Source organism: Myotis nattereri, assembly GCF_964212035.1.
Source record: "Myotis nattereri genome assembly, chromosome: X".
In the NCBI taxonomy this organism is placed as follows: Eukaryota; Metazoa; Chordata; class Mammalia; order Chiroptera; family Vespertilionidae; genus Myotis; species Myotis nattereri.
This window is the reverse complement of record NC_138078.1, coordinates 124466879-124488678: the sequence shown is the minus strand read 5'-3', so window position 1 is coordinate 124488678 and position 21800 is coordinate 124466879. Positions and strand designations below refer to the sequence as shown.

Below are 21800 nucleotides of genomic sequence, written 5' to 3'. Positions count from 1 at the left end.
AGAACATGAGCCCCAGAGATGTGTAGCAATGATCTAGAAGCTGCAACCTGTGCCCACCCCATCCCCCTCACTGAAGTCCATGGGCCCAAATGTGCAGCCTTCCAAATAAGCACTGTCCCCAAGGAGGGAAGCCCAATGGTGGATATCAGCCACTGAGGACATAGCAGTGTTCAACAGGGGCCAGGGCTCTACGAGGCACAACATAAAGGTAGTCAACAAAATAGAGATTGTGATGATTTCTCCATTGATACCCTTCAGCCACAGTGCTCTTTCTACCCCCATCCCCCTGGTCAAAGATGATCAATTTGACCCTTTTAAGGGATGGCAACATCTGGGAAGTGCTATTTTGGGTCAGAATGGGTTTTTGTTGTTTTTAATTGGATCCAAGCACTGTTATAGGTCTGTTTTGTCTTGTTTGTAATTTGTGTCCCATGCAATTGCATGGAACTGAGTATGTCCTTGAAGAAAGAAAAAATTCAGGTTTTAGGATCAGTAGTAACACCTTATAGCAATTACACTGGGTAGAATAAAATGACAGGAGGCAAGTTATTTATATGCTACTTTTATTTCTGTAAGGATACACTGAAACGTTAGATGATATTAGCTAATGACAAAATGTAGAAATGAGGCATCGGCTTCTCTAACCATAGCTACAAGAATGTTAATATGTATTGTCATTACATGTTCACTTTGATATCATCTCATTTTATTATGTAATATAACAATTAGATAGAATACAGTAAGTAGGTGATCCGGCATCTCAGGTAAGCACTACATGGAAATCTGCCTGTGAGGACAGTGACCTCCCCACTCCCCCAGAAATCGAGCTAAGCTCTTGAGGAACAGTCCTAAGAATCACAAGAGACATTGGTGAGCCTCTTTAACAGATAAACAAAAGAACAACAACTATTATGTTACAAGGGATTCAACTTGCCACTGTTTGGAAATGTCACATCCATGTCAATGACCGTCCTGATGGCTGCTCAGCTACCCCTCTAGAGATTTATGGTTACTTCTACAGGATGACTTCAAACTGCAGGAACATTCGAGGGGGCTAAAATGTTTTCATGCAAGTCTCCAAACCCATAATCTATGCTGTTATTAATTAAAACAAAATATTATTAATTAAACACACCCAACATCTGGGTTAGTTTTGTTAAGCTTCCAGAAGTATTCACTGTGACGATGTTCCTCTGAAACAGGCTCGTTCTCTCAGATCTGCCTACACTTTCCACATCACCCGCATGTTCCATGCTTGAAAGTAGGAACGTTCAGAAAACACGGCACACGGGGAACTCAAATGTTAGTACGGGGGGGAAAGGTCAGTTTAGCATCACAGCTAAGTTCAAATGTTAATTTTCTAGAAATTCATATTAGTCAATCAAAAGCACAAAAGAACAGAAGGAAGGTTTTGATGAAGTTAAACCATGCATTTCGGTAAATTCTCTTTCTGCTCACAGAACACAGGGTGAGCAATGAGTTGAAGCAGCCGCTACAACTCTTGTGTGTCATGTGATGACACGGTGGGTCCCAGCTGAGTCACGAAGGGCAACTCAGTGGGGGCTTTATTTCTTAGGCTTGTTGCTTATATCACTAAGCAGCTAAATGGTTAGCACTTTTCTGCTCTATGATAAACATGCAGAAGAGTCAATCTAAGTGTTCATTTTTTAATGCAGCCATTGCAAAATTAACTTTGCTGCAGAGTTGGTTTTGCTAAATTCTAGAATGATCACTGTGCCCTTATTTGAGTAATACTGTAAAATGGGAGAAAAGACAGGAACAACTTTGAAGAGGTGAAAGGCCGCTCTTTCCCTATGGATGGTATAGGGCAGAGGGTGAGGACACAAATAACAATACTCAATTCCATTTTACAGGACAGGAGCCCCTGTCACTTTACAGCTTTTTGGCACAGTCGGGACAATACACATGCTCCTGATGGAAAACAAAGCGCTTGTTGGCCAGATTCACGGAGCATTTTTTGCAGTGGAAGCAGTAGTCGTGCCAGGATTGTCCTTCATAGGCCACCACACTGGAGCCTTTACCAAACCCTGTGGAAAACACAAAAGAGAACAAAAGAGAAAATTGAGTGAATACAGGTGAGAGATACACGGCTGCCTTGCCCATTTACAGAGCTAATAAGCACAGGGCAGGATCTGCCCAGCTCCCAGGCCACCCCTCTCCACCGTGATCTGTCCCCTACGCCATGCCGCCGTGACCCTGCTACAGCTCTCAAGGACCTCAGAAGATTCCAGAGCTCAGCCAAAGGTTTCTGTGATTTAAAGAACCCACAATCCCATGCCACTTCAATCGCCCTGTAACACTTGCACCGACCTCCCAGCATAACCAGTTTCTTTGATTTAGGTCAGGGCCATGGCATCAAAGTGGCCACCAGGAGGCAAACTTGGGCTGTTCGTGGGGTATGCACTTACCGGGCCTCGAGGAGCTGCTAAGCTTCGATTTTTTCTATAAAGAACCACCACCCACGAGGGACAAGTCCTCTCTCCACCCGGATGCCTGCCCCGGAGGTTGGCGCTGGGAAACAGGGTGAGAGGCAAGCGTTTCCCGTGGCACACTGGGGGCTTCCTAGCTTTAGAGACTGGGTGGCTCACTCTTGACACAGTCCTTTTCCCTGAGGATGGCAAAAGTCTTCTCAAATGTACATTTCAAGGCTCCCCGGGGAGATGGGAACAGTGGAGGTGGGGAAAGGGCCCAGGGCACGTGGATCGCGGCCGCGAGATGAGGAATGAAATGATTAGCTTGGGTGGCAACAAAGCTGCCCACAGGCACCTCTGAGCTAGCCTTCAGCTATGGGGTGTTATGATCCCAGCCTATCACTCTTCAGCCTCCCTCCCCTTCCTTCCCTTAGCCTCTACCCCACCCTCACCACCCCCTTCCCCCCTCCCCTCCCCGCCCCCACCCCCACCCCCAATATCCCACGCGTGCGCAGTGCCTGCCCATGGCCTGCCCATGGCGTGGGTCTCAGGCTCGTGAACTCCGCAGCACAGCATCGTTAGTCAGCAGCAGTCAGGAAGTGTTCTGTATTGCAAAGGCTAACCTGGCCTGGGGGAGAATTCAAAACTATTTGGGGGTCTTCAGGACCACAATGGCAAGGGGAGGGGGCATTCTTTGGGGCCTTTATGGATGAAACCGAAATAGGAAAATGAGAGTTGATTACCATGCGCAAAACCTAGCCTGGCCGACTTAGCAAGGACTCTTTAGCCTACCAGTGATGGGGTTCTTGCATCCAGCACACTTCTTGGCCACAAAGTTCTTGTAGCAATCCACGCAGTAATACTGGTCCTCCACAGCGGTGAAACGCTGCCCAGCCAGCTTCTTAGAGCAGGTAACACACACAAAGCACTCGGCATGCCAGGGCTGATCCTGGTAAGTGATTCCTCCAGATGTGATGGCCTAGACCAGGGAGTGTAGCACCGAATTCAGACTCAACAACTCTTTTGTTGAATGCCTACTATGTACCAGGCACTGTGCTGGGCGCTTTGGTCTACAATATCTCATTTAATCACCATAACGGCCATGGGAGGCAGGTGCTATTATTATCCCCAGGTTACAGGTGAAGATACTGAGGCTCAGAGAAGGTGAACTAGGTGGTGGAGACAGGCCTCTAGAGCCCCGGCTGCCTGTGCCTCCAGGGTGAGTGCCTTTCAGACAGCCTGAGCTGGCCCCGTACAGTTTTCTACTCCCAGTCTCCTCATCTGTAAAATGAGCATAATAATTCCCACATCACAGGGCCGTCGTGGGGATGGAATGGGATAGTGTGTGTGCAAGTGCTCTGCCAACTGTCAAAAACGCTTCTAGAAACAATAGTCCATACAGAACTCCCTTGACAACATACCTTGTTGCACTTCACGCAATGCTTGGCAAATTTGGACTCATGGCAAGTCACGCAGTAGAAGTCCTCCCCTTTCGGGAAGAAGCTTCCAGAGCCGATGACTTGCTTGCAGTTGCTGCAGGTGAAGCAGTCTTTGTGCCAGACGGTCCCCTTGTACTCCACATTCTGATCTCCTGCAGGGGGAGGAAGCAATTGGATAGCCCCACTGATAGTGCTCTGCAGGGGGCTGCATCCACTCAACTCCAACCATGGGCCCTCCAGAGGTGAGGGAATGCAGGCCCTGCAGTGACTGGCCTCACGCTTCTGATGAACCTACCCGTGGGAGGTTCCTCAACAATGGCCTACTTGTGGATGTGCCAACCCAGATCTGTCAGGGAGGGGACCCCAGCTGTAGTGTTTGAGGAATAGACACCCAAGACCCCACTCCCACACCCTTTGTGGACTTGGAGGTTCTATAAGGGATGGTCTGACCCAGAGTTACATTCTAAGGAAAAAGCATGCTTCCATCACTTACTCTACCCAAATGAGAAAGTGCTACATACTTTTCACTTCCTTCTCTTGCCACAGACAGTTCTCTCCAGTGGTCTTTAGTTTCCGAATGTGTGCGTGTGTGCGAGCATATATGTGTACGCATGTATACATATATATATATGCGTGCATATATATGCTAAAAGCTAAAAGCAGCTCCCAGTAGCATTAGCCCCATCGTCCCAAGCAACCCCACATCATCTCTGCCCGTAGGCCTCCTCCCTGGCCATCCCAGGAGTGAGTATGGGCAGTACCTGCCACAATTGGCTTGAAGCAGCCCTTGCACTTGGGGGAGTCCTCCCGAGTGGTGCACTTGTTGCACAGGATCTTGTTGTCCTTGGACATAAAAGTCTCGTTGGCCAAGGGGTGCAGGCACTTGGCACAGCGGAAGCAGGTGTCATGCCAGTAGCGGTTCTTATAGTGCACCTCCTGGAAACCAAGCAGAAGGGATGGGCTGCTGTGACACAGAGGTGCTAGGAGGGGGGCAGGGGCCTACTACTACCCCTCACACCTGGGGATGCCCTGACGTGAATGTTCTAATAGAGAAACATGAAGGACACTGAGGTGAGGATGGAAGATTCACAGTTCCTGAAACAAGAGAAAGTACAACCAACAGAGCTGGCATGGGCCTTGGCACCAGCCGCTCCAAGTCCTACACAGAGAGCTCAGGACACTGTCAAGAGAACAAGCACTAGAAGCAAGGGTGGCTGGCTCTTGGGCCGGGGCCTCTTGTTTCCTTGTCTCCGTGCCACTGCCTGTCCTGACTTCCACATGGGTAGCTGCAATGATGAGGAGGACTCGGGAGAGGGCGGGCTTTTGTTGTCTCAGTCACAGGACAACCAACCCGTCCTGTCCCAATGTTACCTTGGAGTCCGCACCGATGGGCTTGCGGCATTCCACACAGGTGTTGGCGCAGAACTTGTCAAAGCACTTCAGGCAGCAGTGGTGGCCATCCTTTTCCACGTACTTCTTCCCCTGCAGGGGGTCCCTGCAGTAGTGGCAGTCAAACTTCTCAGCCATGGTGCCCACCTTGTACCTGGAGGGACCTATGGGGGCAAACAGTAAAAACAAATGACGAATGGAAAGACCAGCATACTATGCCACAGAGGCTTGGTGGGGGGGGGGGGGGGGGGCGGGGAGCTGTGCAAGGCCGCATGGGGCCTGCAGGCACCAAGGCCAGAGACACTTCACTGAGACTCCTAGGAAGAAAGAGCCCTTGAGGGTAGCTCCCCAGGGGCCAGAAGGCCAAAGGTCAGGGAAGTCCCTGGGGACTTGGGAGAAACCCCTGCTGGGATATCCCGCTGTGCTGCTTCACAGGACACTGAGGGGGGCAAGTGGGTCAGAGCTTGTGTTGGCCCGACAGGGGCTCTGGGCAGTGCAGTGGCTCTGAGCAATGATGTGAAGGAGTGCGGGGGTGTGACGGAGCAGCCAAGAGAGAAGGAATTGTTTTACATAAAGGGACACACAGCTTTAGGCACAGTCTGCATGCAGCAGCTGTGGGGTGAGTGATACTATTCAGGACACTGGCTGTTTGAAAAATTGCAATTTTAAAGTAAAATCTGGGGGGAAGGGAATAACTTATAAAAAGTGTTAAGCTGATTATTCCAGGCTGGCTGGCTGGCTGGCTCAGCTGGCTTGTGGAGGAGGGAGGTGCCCAGACCCTCTGCTTCATGGGCTACGCTCTAGAGCAGCTGTGGCCAACCGGTGGTCTGAGGACCACGGGTCCGTGAGGTCCGAAAGGTTGGCGACTGCTATTCAAGACAGTAAGCCAGAAACCTCCCTGCCAGCTTCCAGCTCCTCCTCCATAACTTCTTAGTGGGGTGGGGGGTGAGGGGTGGGGTGGGGGGGTGGAATAGCATCCTCCTGAAGCCTCACTTTCCTCCTGACTAAAATTCAGTTCATCTGAACAAAGACTTACTGCTGTCTCTAGACAATGCTAGGCACCCAAGCAATCCTCATTAATTTGCTTAAAATGTCTGCATTAACTTTAAATCTGGCAGAACACTTTTATATCCTACAGAGTTTTGTCTAAGGTAAACTGACTGACTTCTGAGACCTGGGCAATCAAGCAAGAGAAAATTAAAGTGGCACTCTCAACTGGTACTGGCAAATTTTGCAACTGTAAATTACTTGTCATAGTGATGTGCAGTTTTGGGACATGCCAAAATTAAATCCCCCTTTGTTCAAGCAAGTGAGAGGATAGATATAGTCAATGAAGTGATACTATTCAGGACATTGGCTGTTTGAAAAATTGCAATTTTAAAGTAAAATCTGGGGGGAAGGGAATAACTTATAAAAAGTGTTAAGCTGATTATTCCAATAACTTCTTCCACTGCCTTCATATGAACAAGTCCCTTCATCCCATCCTGATTGACCCCCACCCACCCCTGACTCTAGATCACCCACTTGCAATTACGAACACTGCTAAGGCACCCTGTTAATCCTGTCATCAAAAAGGTACCAAATGTGAGTATCTACAAGTTCTCAGCTTCTTAAACATATATTAACTTGTTTGTCTCTCCCTGAACAAGAAACTTACACAGACAAATAAATAGCAAGTATTTAATTTGCTCAGGAAACAGAGAATGGAGACTATTTGTCCAACTACCCACAAACATGGTTATTGTGCTAGCAGATATCCCCAGCATAATTTAGAAAGAATGAGGGAAAAGCAATGAGCAGTTGCCCGATACTCACCGCAGCTCTTCCACTAACTGAACAGCCCCAAACTCCCTCTTTGGGTCCCATTCCCAGCCTTTTTTTTTTATACAAACACATGTCCAAGTTGTTTGGATCTTGTTGCCATAGGCAACCAAATAGCAGAGTGTGAGCTAAGGAAACCGCACCCTGTGTCTCAGACCCTGCCTCGGTGAAGGCTGGTGAACTGTCACTCAGAATTGGGTCAGTTTCTGAAGCCAGCAAAAGAGGGAATCAGACCACTGAACAAGCATCATGTTCTGAGCCAGCCCAGATCCAGTTTGTGCTGGCACACAGACAGACCCCTCATCTCCATAGAGTGATGATTGAAACATTCTTGGGCAAAGATAATTGCTCGAGACAGCTGTATCACAGCAGATATTTATCAAGACCAGAGAATAGTTCTTACTAGTACTTTCCCCAAAAAGGAAAGCAGGATGTTCCCTTACACAATTGAGTTAGAAATGGAAAGTAGAGACATGGTGAAACCAGGGTCCATCTCCTTGAACTATGCAGTTTACATAAGGCAGCTTTAAAACTGCCTTTAGCCTCAACATATAGAAAAATGTGCCTGTCACAGTGATAGCATGTTGAAAATCACTTTCCTATTTCATTCTTGCTGGTCCTTCACATGTCACATAAAATCTTTATCTTACTAGCTTTTTCCATATTGAAATTGTGCACTCAACAAAAATTTACTTGCTTGAAATCTCCAGTAACAGTAAATGCCAGGAAATTAAATTATCAGTGGCTCCTAAATGCCATTTGGCAGGAAATCAGAATCTATAAGATTAGACTACACTGTCTAGTTATCTCAGCTGGTTTAGCCTTTCAGACTATCGTCTTGGACCATATTTGAAAATCCCTCCTCCCTTACCAAAGTCCCTATTTACAGAATAAAACTTCGAACATTACTCATTTTAATCTCACGCTCTTCTGGGCTTCAAGATGATGAAATAATCCATCGTTTTCCAATGAACATGGAAGTACCAGAGTGTGTTGTACACGGAGTCACATTCAATGAAGTTGCTCACCACTCTTATCATTCTTATAGTACAAGGTCTTAACCCAAGCAAAGGGCAAATTAAATGAATCCATCCCAAGTTAATGATGTTTTGGGATACTAGCTTTAGGCATTATTTTCTTTTCTTTCTGCAGTGTGAAAAATCCAGGGTCACCCTTTTAGAACTGATTTCCACAGTGGACTCAAGCTTTTTTCTTTAAAAAAAAATCCTCACCTGAGGATATGTTTTTCATTGATTCTAAAAAGAGAAGAAGGGAGAGGGGAGTGAGAGAAAGAGAAAACACTGATGTGTAAGAGAAACATCGATCAGTTCCCTCTCGTACATGCCCTGACTGGGATCAAACCCACAACCTGGGTATGTGCCCTGACTAGAAATCAAACCCATGACCCTTTGGTGAACAGGAAGATGTCCAAACAACTGAGCCACAGCAGCCAGGGCAAACCTTTCTCATATGTGTGGAAACACTTATTTGTTAAGATAAAATAGGCACTTCTAGGAATGTTGGCTTTATTGCCTAATAAGTGACAGGCTGGAAATACTTAACGCAAGTTAACAATGTCGATGGCAAATTCGTAAACTTTAGTACTCTTTTGCAATAAATCCAATTAATTGGAACTCGGCAACCCGAATTAGCTTACCTCGTGTTTTTCTAACCTTATGATTATTTGGTCTCAAACTATTTCAAACTGTCACACAGTGTGCTTAGGAGGAAGCTGGAATAATACATTCCTGCTGATGAGATAGTTACCATGTCAAAACTTTGAATAAAATATGAACGATGTGTACAAGAGCAAAATATTTTGTTACCACTTATCTTCAAAGAGGTTAACAACTCTAAGAGCTTATAAATGACAACACTGAGAGCTTCCGAAAAGACAGAAAATACCCAGATTTGTGGGCTCCATCGAAATGAGATCTAGTTAGGCGCTGACTTCATGATGAGAGAAAAGCTTTGTACTTTCCTTTCTTTTCCTTTGTTGTAAATAAGAGAATAGAGAAAAATGATGGAATTGATCTTTTTTCTTTGGGGCTCTCTTTAATCTTAATTAATGACATATACTGAGGTGTTTATCTCCGAGGGAACAATTTTTATCCCTTTAGCAATTTCTAAGTACATGAAATCTGAAGACTTTTAACCTCCCCGAACTTCCAGATGTTTGCCTTGACCTAGTGCTGTTATCTGGGAAAGGGCATGTCATCAATCATTAAATGAAACTTGGATACATATAACTACAGCTCTGCTTCCCTTCCTGCCTGTCTCTGTCCAGGCCATGTTTGCCCTAGGGTAGCTCTCTAATTTTAACCTCACAGTGTGGCCTTCATCTGGACATGGTGATGAGGTTTCTCTATCACAGAAAAGTTTGCCAATATACTAGGAGCCCCAGGAACCTAATTCAGGGCCTTGTATACACAAGTAACACAGTACATGCCTATTGACTGACAGACGGAGATAAGTCACCACCATTAAAAGCTTTTAAAACTTCTTTTATTAAAAGCATTTTATAACAAATATTTCTGTTTTGGAAAATCAGGGGCAGCTCCTGTGACCCTAAGGTGCTGACATCTAACCGACCGTCCTTTATAGACTTAGTAGGTTAGAGTGCAGTTGGAAATGTAACTGGACGATCAAGTTTTAGATATTTATTCCAAGGTGGTAGCCTGACTTTCATGCTGTGCCTGCTTCAAAAGCCACATCATTCTTCACTTAATAAACAAGCTTCCTCTTTCAGAAAATTCCTGAACAACATCCAACATGCTACGAAGTGCCTACATAAACCTCAGTATATCAATAAAAACTTTTGGGTTTTTATTTAATCATGCACATATATAAATAATATAACATTGCAACTTTTTTTACTATAAATCTCTCATTAGAGAAAATTATATTTGTATTTAATAATCTTGCTTGTATTTTTATGTGTATTTTCTCACATATTTCATACTAATGTTCATTTTCCCCTCCTGCCTAAGTGGCTCAAAATAAGAATATTTAGGGAAAAAGTGAATATTATAACTAGGTAGCATTTTTCTAACTAAGCACTTTCTCTGAGTGGTATAATGTACAGTGTAAACAGTGAACAGCAACCCAAATGGAAAAAAAAAAGTTCAGTCTATTTCTGGTCTGTTAATTGCTAAGTCCAACATACCAGTATGTTAGTCACTCTGTGTATAAATATTGGCTTCTAAAGAAAGGGTATACTGCTTTCCTGAGAACATTCAACAAATGGAACGGAGCCATTTGCAGATGAATAAGACCCTTGTTTAATAGACATGCTCACGCACCTGGGGGTGTCGTCAGACATTTGGGAATAAATGCCTAAGTAGCTGGAATGAGGCGAAGTTCATGAGTCATGGTTGAAAAGTAGTCTTTCATAGAATTTCATAGAAAATCAGAAAGTGTTTTTTCCCTTAAAAACAGAATGTGTGCAGAATGATTCAATGTTATTAACAACTTCACTTGTACACTGCATTTAGGAAAAAAACACATAAATCTCTTTTGGATCACTGATAGGTAACACAATTTAGATTTTATCTGGTACCAGGAGGGTTAGAGATTATTAAACAAAAAATCATGTCACTGAACTTCCACTAGGTCAGATTCTATTCTAGTGCTATTTTGTTCATAGTTGAAGCTTTCCTTAACATTTTTTAAATTGATGAGGGGGGAGGGGATGAGGGGAACCTTGATCGGTTGCTTCCCACACATGCCCCAACCCAGGATCAAATATGCAATTTGGGTATGTGCCCTAACCAGGAATTGAACCCACCAGCTTTTGGTGCACGGGGCAACGCTCCAACCAACTGAGCCACCTGCCCAGGGCGAAACTTTCCTTAATGTTGTATACATTATGTGCAGCATGTTCTGTCTTCCCTATAGGAAAAAAGCACTTCCAACCTGACGGCAATAAAACATGTGTTTTTAGTTTCTCTAGCTGTGGTGAAGCAGTAGGCAGTCATTTAGTGGTAATTATAAGTACAAAACATTCAGCTTCACCCTCAACCATATCTTCTGACTACTATTTTTTCAGTTATTTCAAGCCAATCCAGTTTGATTATTCCCTCTCACCTCACCTTTTCATTTTCCATCCCTGCCCTGAGAATAGACTGCTGGGGCTGTGTAACCCACTGGGCAGTGGCTGGTGAAGTGAATCAATGGCTGCATAGTATGGCAAACGATATTACTTCCCTCTCACCCATACCCCACCCGCTCCTCAACTTGAAAGGCCAAAGGGTATAGGATTTCAATCTACATAATTTTGTAGACTGTAAGTGTTCAATAACAAAAGTATAAATTCTTGTCCTTGAAATCTCTCAGTATGGGGATGGTCACTAAAAATGGATTCTGATTCCAGTTTTGTCCACACAAAGCCCATTTCAGGGCAATGTGGATTTTCCTTCTGTGAGGACTTCTCTCTCCTTTACTTTCATAGACCTAAGGACCCAAGGCAATACAAAACAATAGTTCCTGATTTAAAAACCCATCTAAAAGGTGTCAATTTGTTTATCTAATTTAGTCACAGCTATAGCCTCCAGATTTAAGCAACAATCAAGTTGGGGTTGGGTGCAATTTAAAAACAATGCTTGAGTGTGCTATAATTATGTCACCTTTTAAATACAATATATCCCTATTTTATCATGTAATTAGTAAATAAAATGTGGAGTTACTCTACCAGTTAACATGCATTCAAGATCCATTGGAACAACTGGTACAGCTGAATAGTGTGCCTACACCCAGAGAATGTGTATGCTGGCCGATTACCATAATCTCAGGCATGCGGTGCCATGTTTGTAAAATGGCTCCTGGGAGGAGTGGGGAAAAACAAATAGCTCTTGAACTCTTGAACAAAGAAGACACTGCATATTAATTCATTAAAGTAGGAAGTTCTATTGCAGCACATTTGTTTTAAAACACCAAAGGAGACATTTCTAAACTATTCCCATTGTTTAAATTTTGAGAGGTAATCACAAGTTTGCAAAAACAATTTTTCTAAAAGACTGCCACTGATAATTACTTTGTCCCTTAATCTGAAAACTGGGAGACAGGACAAAGAGCCTGGTTTCTAAGAAAGGGAACCGTTACTTAGGGAGAGGGCAACAAAGCAACAACAACATTCCAGGCTTTGGAGGAGAGACAGGCAGCAGGCTGACTGACGAGAGAGAACCGGCCATTCTGAGGAGATTGCCTGTCCTTTAGTCCTTTGACCCCTATTCCGCGGTGTCTTGTCCATGGCCAAAAAGCTTCCTTAACATCACATTACAAAACAAGAGGAAGACTCTTAGAGTAATGACAGTCTGGAGGTTCTGAAATTTTGCCCCTTTCCAATTAATAACCTAAGTGTTATAGCAAAAGGATCATAGCTGTTTCTTCAGGAAGACTAAAAACACTGTTCAGAAAAGGTGAAGATAGGTGGTAAGTTATTATGGAATTTCTTAGTTATAAATATTCCTCCTTCCAGCATCATATTCGATTGACCTTTTCCCAAACACCTTACATTTGATTTAAAGCACTGTCAAGATAAGGATTTGTATCTTATATATCACCAAAAATTTCTAACCAAAAAACCTTCTGTCTTCACACAATTTCTTACAGTTTCATAAAATGTCCTGAAAAATGTACAATATAGTATAACATTTAGTTTTTTATAAAATAAACCACTCAAACTGCCAATTTTACTAGAATAAGAATAATATTTTGTCTTTAAAACAGCATCAGAAGGCAAGGACAGAACAGAGACAAGCAATGTCTTATTTACTATTTAGACAACACTAAATTCATTTAACCAAAAAGTATTTTTTAGGCAAATGATGGATTTACTGCCCTAGCAAACTTGTGCTCAATAGAAGATAAAGAATATGAAGCTTTTACCTGAGTGTCTATGGGAAGCCATGGCTCAGAGACCAAGTTCAGGAGCAGTACCTAGACAGTCCTCCCTGGACCCCAGCTGATAAGGCTCTGGCTCACTTGTGAACATACATTTAAGGGGAAGCAGCTAACACAAAAATAACCGAGAGCAGATGTCCCACCCCTCCCCAGAGATCACAACCTTAATCCCACTAGAAAATTCTTAACCATTTTAGGTGATCCAAGGGAGAAGAATAGAACCCAGTAAAAATACCAAACACTACATATAAATACCTGTGGGGCTACTCAGCATCCAAATTAGCTCCAGAGCTAGAGAGGCCACATAGAAAGTCATCCCTGTACCGGAATAAAATTTGGACTCCACTCTGGCATAGCTTAACACTGAGCCACCCTTGTTAACCCACTTTATATGCCTAAAGAGCTTGTATTTGGCCCTACGAAGAATTCATTTTTGTGCCATTAATGATAAAAGTAACTATAAGAGATAGACTTATGTTACCAGTATAATTGAAAGGAATTAGTATGAATATAGACACCACAGGCATATCTATGTCCTCCTTGGAATGTACCAGGTTAGCAGAATTACTGAAAAGAACAATTCTAGCCACGCATCTCCTTAGTGTCAGACAGAGCAAGGAAGAATAGAGACAAACACCCCTACACCCCCTATGTACACAAGGAAGAGACTTTGTCCCACAAATGAAATATCTTGCTTTTCACTGCAGGGACACTAAAAGTAAAAATATGGATGGACCTCAGAGGGAAGGTAGGGGAGGGTGGGGTAAGGGGGAGAGATCAACCAAAGGACTTGTATGCATGCATATAAGCCTAACCAATGGACACAGACAACAGGGGGTGAGGGCATGAGTGGGGAGTTGGGGGGCAATGGGGGGACAAGGACACATATGTAATACCTTAATCAACAAAGAAATTTTAAAAAATATGGATGGAAATGATAATGGCAACCTATCATGCTGTAACAGCTCAACAGACCATCTGATGGCTGGAGGCTGGTCACTAGGAACATACTCTAGGAAAAGCCACAGGATGGCTGTAAGTCCCTCGATGACCCCCTGGCCCTGTTCCTTTTCTGGCCCTATCCCTGCCCTGCCCCCACGCTGTCACTCCCTTCAACTACAGCCTCATTGGCCTCCAAGCTATCCCTTGCACCCTCCAGACACGCCCCACCTCAGGGTCCCAACACTGATTCCCTCAGCACCGAGCCTCTCCGGGTTGCTCCTCTGCTTCCTCAAGGCTTTACTCCAAGTCACCGTTTTAGTGATGTCTTATTTGACCATCTTATTTAAAACTGTAACCATGTTACCTGTCCTGGTGTTTGTACCCCCTTCCTCAATTTGTTCCCCACAATAATTACTTGTTGAAAAATAATTAAAAGAAGCAAAAAGTGTTAATCAAGCCTCATATAAAATCAAAACATAGTCCCACCTGGAACCCTAAAAATGGCTTTGGCCACTGAAGTTCAAGGAAGGCAGCTAACCCTTCACTCTCCAATAGGCCCTGGGCTTAGTATCTTATAGACAGTCTCGTCTAGTGCATGTCACTGATTTTGCCCTATTCATACATCTCCCCTACCAGGGTGAGAGGTGGGAATATGCTTTACTTGTCTCCCTATTCCCAGCACATAGCAGGTAAGCAATACAAGCTTCATGGATAAATGAATGTGTGTTTCACAATTCTTGTGCTCTTCAAACGTTTAGTGAAAAATTAATCTAAAAGACAGCTGAAATTGTCAGGATCTCCTAGTTAGCTGAAAAAAATGGCATAACAAAGCCAATATATGTAAAAGGCAAATTGCATGATAATGTCAAAAAATAAGCCTGGGAAAAGAAAGGAAATGACACTGTGCTCTCCCCACAAGACTCTCTAGCCTCTTTCTTATCCAGGCTGATTGCATTATAGCTGGGAGCTTGGCCAGTCTAAACAATACCACGCCCCTAAAATAAACTTCAACTTTCCACCCTGAGGAAATTCTCTATTTTATTAGATGATTAACCTTTATGACCCCCAAATTTTAGATTTCATTGAGGTATATTTTTAGGTAGAGCCAAGGTATTTTTATGCCCCTCTTGTAGTGCTGTGAACAATAAAAGTAGAGTGCCAAATGCTTTCCTCTAAGAAGTCAATTCTAGTTTCAAGCCATGCATCAAGAGGTGTATTCTTTTAGCAAGTGTGGTGGTTCCAGCCATCTGATCATTTTGAAAAGCAACTGAATATGGACAGTGACTGCCTTATGAGGTTAGCAAATCAACATAAATCTATTTTGCCTGAAACACAAGAGAAAACACAAAAACAAGAGCATTATTTCCTGACCATTAATTAAGTCAAATACAAGTCAGTGTGAACTGGGAGTTTGGCCCTACAACAATAGCACTTATTCTATATGCAATTTACTTCAACCAGGTTAAGTCTGCCTTCCTAAAAAATTCCTGAAGCATGACCACAGCCTGCTCTTACATTTATCCCCATGCCCATGTCCTCAAATCACAAAACCACAACTTTCACAAAACCAAAACACAAAAGGCCCTTTGTGAGGTGAAACACAATTTTTCAATAAGAATAGCTGGTAAGTTTGCCCTGTCTTGGATCAGTAGTTCAGAAACCTTGCTGGTTATTTAGCACACGCCCAAACAATCACTGGTTTCATTAGCTTCTGAGCCAACTTCATTACACATTAACAGTATGATGTTAATAATATCCTTAATAATCACTGTACTGTTTACAAAGCACCTTTGTATACTGTTGGTGGAGCTGGCTGGTGTTTGATTAACAAATCTCTTCAGCGTCTGAAGGCCACATTTCAGACCTTTTAGTCTTTCACACTCCAGTGTACATCAGGATGATTTTTCAGTGAGTGTTAGGCATCAAAAATCCTAAGCTCCCTCTTGCATATGATCCTCTGAGAACCATTTACTTCAGAGGTTATATACACATTCTTGTCTTCCAGCAACTCAGTAGTTACATTTTAACCTACCCTTGGGCCCTACCTGTAGATGATACCACCCCATCCATCTATGTATTTTATAAGATGAATACTTATGGAACAGTTGTCCTACTATGTGGTGCAGGGTATTTTGCTATTCACAGGGAGTAAGACACAGTCCTTCCTTCCAAGTGTACCAAGATCAATATACAAATAACTGTCAGGCGAGGCAGAGCATGAGATAAAAAGTGGTATTGAGATTTATCACAGGCAGAAATCACATCAGGTTTGGGGGGTTCAGACAAGACTTGGTGAATGTGATAATATTTGATCTGGTCCTTGAAGAATGGGTAAGACTTTAGCACAAGGAGAAGAGGAGAGAGAATTCCAAGAAAAAGTACACTATGAGCAAAGGTATGAGAAGAACAAAGGGGCTGCTCCAGAAGCAGGACACAGACCAGCATAGGAGTACACCAAGCTACAAAGGAAGGGAAAGCCAGAGCGTGAAGGGCCTTTTTGCAATTGGTAGAAGGGAAGGATGAGATTAGAATAATGCAACCAGTAATAAGAAGGGTGAATCCTGGAGAAGAAAGTCTGGTAGCAGGGAGAGTCAAGAAGGTATTGTGGTTGTCCAGATGAGATGTAAGGGGGGACTGAATGAATGAGAGCAACAATGGCAATAGGCATGGAAAGGAAAGAAGGGTTTTAAGGGCCACTGTGGGTCAGGACTGACAGGAAAGATTTGATGTATTGAAGGGGAAGGAGCTGGTGATCCCTTATTTGGTGATTCTGGGTGATCTGGGAAATAATGGGGAATTTGAGAGGTGGCACTGGTGGGGGGAAGAGTGGTGCTTTATAATGAGGTTCTTCTGAAATGTCAATAACTAAATCCCTTTAATGGGATCCAAGTTGTCAAGTCAAGAGAGAAATAGGGCTGCTGGTGAGGTTATGGTGGAATCACATTTGTGGAGATTCTCCCACTGCAATCTAATCCCAGCCTCTCTACCTCAGAAACACCACAGGGAGGATCAAACTTGCAAAGTTCAAATTGGTGTAATCTAAGAGTGAAATGCAGCAAATTCAGTGGCCTAGTTGGCCCACACCTCAAAGTTCTTAGTTCACAGGTTGGCTTGTGGTCACCCTTCTTCCTTTATTATATTTTTCATTTACCAAAGAAATTTCCAAATGATTTAAAACTTCTTCAGACAATTACTGGTCATTGGTCATGGCAAAGGCAAGAGGCTTATGACAATCTGGAATGGAGTCTTTGTGGGTTTATCAGTGGTTTGATTTCCAGTTTTTTACATTATTCTTCTCCTCATGCCTACTATTAATAAGTTAATACACTGCAGGTTTTTTCTCAATATAACTTTGTCAGACTACTAGTCCCTTCGCCAACAATTTTACTGAGTGACTCCAACTACGAGATTAGGCATCTAGTCATGTACTATGATATGATGGGATTCGATGCTGAGCTCTCCCAAGTATTTCTTGTCCTATGTACTCTTGCCATCTCATGTTCCTGTCAATCTTTAGGGTGGGAAGAGTACTTTTTCTTACTGACTAATCAAATTTTGCAAAGTCACTGCTTAAATGTCACAATTCAGGGCATATCTGTCAGAGTAAAACAAGGGAGCCTCGCCAGAACCACCCAAGGGGCAATCTCATGCAAGATCCAAATGAAAGCAAAGCTGGAATTATTCCTCCCCAAATGGTCTCTGAGTTTCAGAGCAAAGAAAAGGGCAGCTATGAAAGGGTAAGAGCTGTTACAAATGAGCTTAGACACATGAAACAGAGAACTCTGCAAATTGCAAAGCACCTTGAAAATGCTAATTTATTCCAGGAAAGACATGTTCATTTCGCAATTAACCAGGGTTTAGAAGGTTTCTTTGTAATATTCACACAGAGATTAAGAATTTAAACGTGTACTATGGCTTTTGCCACTTGATTTTTGGAAATTTCATCCCAAGATGATTTGTAACAGTTTCAAATGTCTCCAGTCCTCAAAGTCAGACCCTTCCTATATTGCTATGAGACTCACCAAGATGTATGAACTATCCCAACCATATCCTACAGATATGTTTATGGGCCTCTAACCAGAAATCACCATCAGAACAATACTGAACAAATGACTTTCAAAGCAAGCCACTATATCATCTCAGGTTTATTACAAAAATAAAGTGGCACTTAAGAAAGAAGATACAGAGAAAAATGATAGAAGAAAAGAAACAGAAAACAGAGTTTTAGGAGGAAATAAATAATACATATACAGAATCTCAAGGGAAAATGAATGTATCAGGAACCTGAGAAGCTGGCAGGGATAAATCTGTCATGTTTTAGGTGTTAAAATTCTCTTCCAGTCTATTTCTACCACCCACTTGTGATATATCTGTTTTATTTCCATGTTGCCATGTGCCATGACTCAAAACACCCTTTCAATTATGCTAAGTCCTGGCATTCACCAAGCCCACCTGTTGTGGACATTTCAAGCCTCTGATAGATGCTTGAGGGCTAAGCTAAATGTGCATTACACTAGTCTATGATTTACCAAGTAGATTAATATTCAGTAACAGGAAATAAAACAGCAAATCAAATAAGCTTTAATCTTTTTATTATTTTTTTAAACCTTTATTGTTGAGGGTATTATAGATGTCCTCCCTTTTTCCTCCATTGCCCTCTCCAACTGGTTCCCACCCTCCCCCAAGCCTTTACAACCCTATTGACTGTGTCCATAGGTAATGCATATATGCATATAAATTCTTTGGTTAATCTCTCCTACCTCCCTCCTCCATTCTCTCTGAGGTCCCTCAGTCTGTTCCATGTTTCCATGCCTCTGTTTCTATTTAATTCATCAATTTATTTTGTTCATTTATTTTGATTTTTAGATTCAATTGTTGATAAATATGCACTTATTGCCATTTTATTGTTCATATTTTTATCATTTATTTCGTCTTCTTCTTCTATTTTCTTCAAAAATACCCTTTAACATTCCATGTAACACTGGTTCGGTGGTGGTGAACTCCTTTAGCTTTTCCTTGTCTGGGAAGCTCTTTATCGGACCTTTAATTCTAAATGATAGTTTTGCTGGGTAGACTAAACTTGGTTGTAGGTTCTTGCTTTTCATCACATTGAATATTTCTTGCCACTCCCTTCTGGCCTGCAAAGTTTCTGTTGAGAAACTAGCTGACAGTCATATATGCATTCCCTTGTAGGAATGCATTTTCTTTTGCTGCTTTTCAAATTCTCTTTGTTTTTAACCTCTGGCATTTTAATTATTATGTGTCTTGGTGTGGGCCTCTTTGGGTTCCTCTTGTTTGGGATTCTCTGCACTTCCTGGACTTATATGTCTATTTCTTTCCCAAAGTAAGGTAAGGGAAGTTTCCTGTTATTTTTTTCAAATAGGTTTTCAATTTATTGCTCCCTCTCTTCTCCTTTTGGCACCCCCATAATGCGAATGTTAGTACACTTGAAGTTGTCCCAGAGGCTCCTTACACTATCTTCTTATTTTTGGATTATTTTTTCTTTTTTTGTTCTGATTGGTGTTTTTTGTTTCCTTATACTCCAAATTATTGATTTGATTCTCAGTGTCCTCTACTGTTGATCCCATGTAAATTATTCTTTATTTCAGTTAGTGTATGGTTCATTTCTGACTGGTCCTTTTTCATGTTGCTGACAGTCTCACTAATTTCCTTAAAATTCTCACTAGTCCTTTGAGCATCCTTATAACCATTGTTTTGAACTCTGTATCTGGTAGTTTTCTTGCTTCCAATTCATTTAGTTCTTTTTCTGGATATTTCTCCTGTTAATTTATGACATGTTGTCTCTGCATTTTGACTGCTTCCCTGTGTTTGTTTCTATGTATTAGGTAGATCTACTATGTCTCCCAGACTTGGTAGATTGGCCTTGTGCGGTAGGTGTCCTGTAGGGCCCAGTGGCTCAGCCTCCCCAGTCACCTGAGCTGGGCACCCTAGGTGCACCCCGTGTGGACTGTGTGCACTGTCCTATTGTAGTTGAGCCTTGATTTATGTTGGCATCACTGGGAGGGATTGAGCCCCAGGTCAATCAGTTTCAAAGATCAGCTGCAACTACAGCTGAAGAGCTGCTGTACAGGAGTCAACCTTATGGAGCAGTGGGGCTTGCTCACCAAGTCCACCCCTTGGGTGTGTTACTTGTGGAGGTAATAAGGTTGTAATCCTGTGTGGTTGAAGTTGACCACCTGGTGCACTGGCTCTGGGGCCTCCCAGGAGGTGTAAAGTCAACCTCTTCCTGTGCCCTGCCCAGCCACCCAGAATGAGCTACAAAGCAATCAGCAGATGGCTGCTACTTGTGTTGAGCTTGGAGGTGCCCAGGAGAGGCAACCTGTAAACCAGGGTGGGCTGCTGCTAGTGCTGGGCTTGGGGCCACTTATTGAGAGGTATGGGGCTTGCTGATGCCAGCTGCTGCTTGTTTGAAAGATTTTAGGAAAGTCCAAAGCATGAGGCAAGAGAGGCCAGTTGTGTAGAAAAGCCACTGGAAATGGCTTGAATGAGCCTGTAAGTAGGGACAGGTGGGGTCTCAGGGAATCACCAGGGTAGAGTGAAAAGTGTGAGTCAGGTTAACGGTGATTCAGATATGGCACAGCCTGTCAGCTCTATGGCAGGGAGGACTCAGCAAAGGATCACTGGCCTCTGCCAGTACTTCTGTCTTGGAGAAAGCAGCCCTCTAGCTCTTGCCCTGATTCAAGACAAGTTAGTTCCTTCCCTAATATCTCAGGTTCCTTTCAAGCTGCTGCCCCAGCACTGGAGCTCAGAGGGTCCATGTATGGTCCCTGTAAGTGGAACCGCCTGGGACTTCTGCAGCCTCCTTGTCACTCAGCCACAATCCACACTAGTTTTTACAGATAGAAGTTGTGGGGACTTCTCTTCCTGGCACTGGAACCCTAGGATGGAGTCCTGGTGTGGGGCAGGGACCCCTTGATCCTCAGAGAACCTCCACAGCTAAGATAACCCTCCCAATTTTAAACTGCCACACATGGGTGTGGGACCAGTTGGTTCTGCAATTCCACCCCAGTCTCCATCCCTCTTATCAGTCTCCATGTGCTTCTTCTTTAATTCCCTAGTGTTAGGACTTTAGTTCAGCTAGATTTCAGATGGTTCTGAATGATGGTTGTTCTGTATTTTAGTTGTAAATTTTGATGTGGTTGTGGGAGGCAGCAAGTACCACATTTACTTACACCACCATCTTCAATCTCTTTATTCTTTTTAAAAAATCTAAATTCTTTATTGTTTAAAGTATTACATATATCTCCTTCCCCCCCCCATTGACCTCTCCCTGGCCACTCCCACCCCCAGCACATGCCTTCACTTCCCTACTGTCTGTATCCATTGCAATCTCTTTATTCTTAAAGCTCTAATGGAGGTAGACTGCCTTGACCAGAGATATTATCACAGTACCTCATGAGCCCTGCACTTCTTGGTGTGAGATCTCAGCTAGTAACATAAAATCTGTCTTCATTTACCAAGGGGCTGTAATTAATGTTACCATATTATGCACTACTAGTTTTTAATTCCCAAAGAGTGGATAGCCCCAGAATTCTGAGTAAAGGTTGGTAAAGGTACACAGAAGCAGGACTGGGAGCACAGGAAAAGGAAAGAGATAAAAGCAGTGATTTGGGTATCACTTAAAAGTCTACATTTTGTTAGGCAATAGGGTTGATTAATAGCAGGGGCAATCAGATTTCTAGAGGATTGAAAGTACCTAAGGTGAAAGCTTCACTTGTTCCCCATATGCCATTTTCCCCCCAAAGGCCATTATTTGTTTGCCTGGGCAGTGTCTCAATCTAGATTTGAAGCAAATACTCAAGGAGGACCCAGAAGGTGGTCCGCAGCAATTCATGGCTGAGAAAGCAAACATGAA

General features: G+C 43.1%; 1 protein-coding gene across 5 annotated transcripts in view; it reads right to left on the bottom strand.

The window, feature by feature from the left end:
• Nucleotides 1–546: 546 nt before the first annotated feature.
• Nucleotides 547–21800, bottom strand: part of FHL1 (four and a half LIM domains 1) — a 73714-nt gene continuing 52460 nt past the window's right edge. For 2 of the 5 annotated variants that reach the window (XM_081081904.1, XM_081081903.1), the window contains 6 exons: nucleotides 5243–5424; nucleotides 4633–4807; nucleotides 3854–4023; nucleotides 3225–3411; nucleotides 2430–2629; nucleotides 547–2048 (listed from right to left, as the gene is read on the bottom strand). In XM_081081904.1, coding sequence (XP_080938030.1) covers nucleotides 1965–2048; nucleotides 2430–2629; nucleotides 3225–3411; nucleotides 3854–4023; nucleotides 4633–4807; nucleotides 5243–5398 — 972 coding nt within the window. In that variant the 5' untranslated portion in view covers nucleotides 5399–5424 and the 3' untranslated portion in view covers nucleotides 547–1964. The remainder of the gene's footprint in view (nucleotides 2049–2429; nucleotides 2630–3224; nucleotides 3412–3853; nucleotides 4024–4632; nucleotides 4808–5242; nucleotides 5425–21800) is intronic. The other 3 variants (XM_081081905.1, XM_081081906.1, XM_081081907.1) reach the window with 2 other exon arrangements.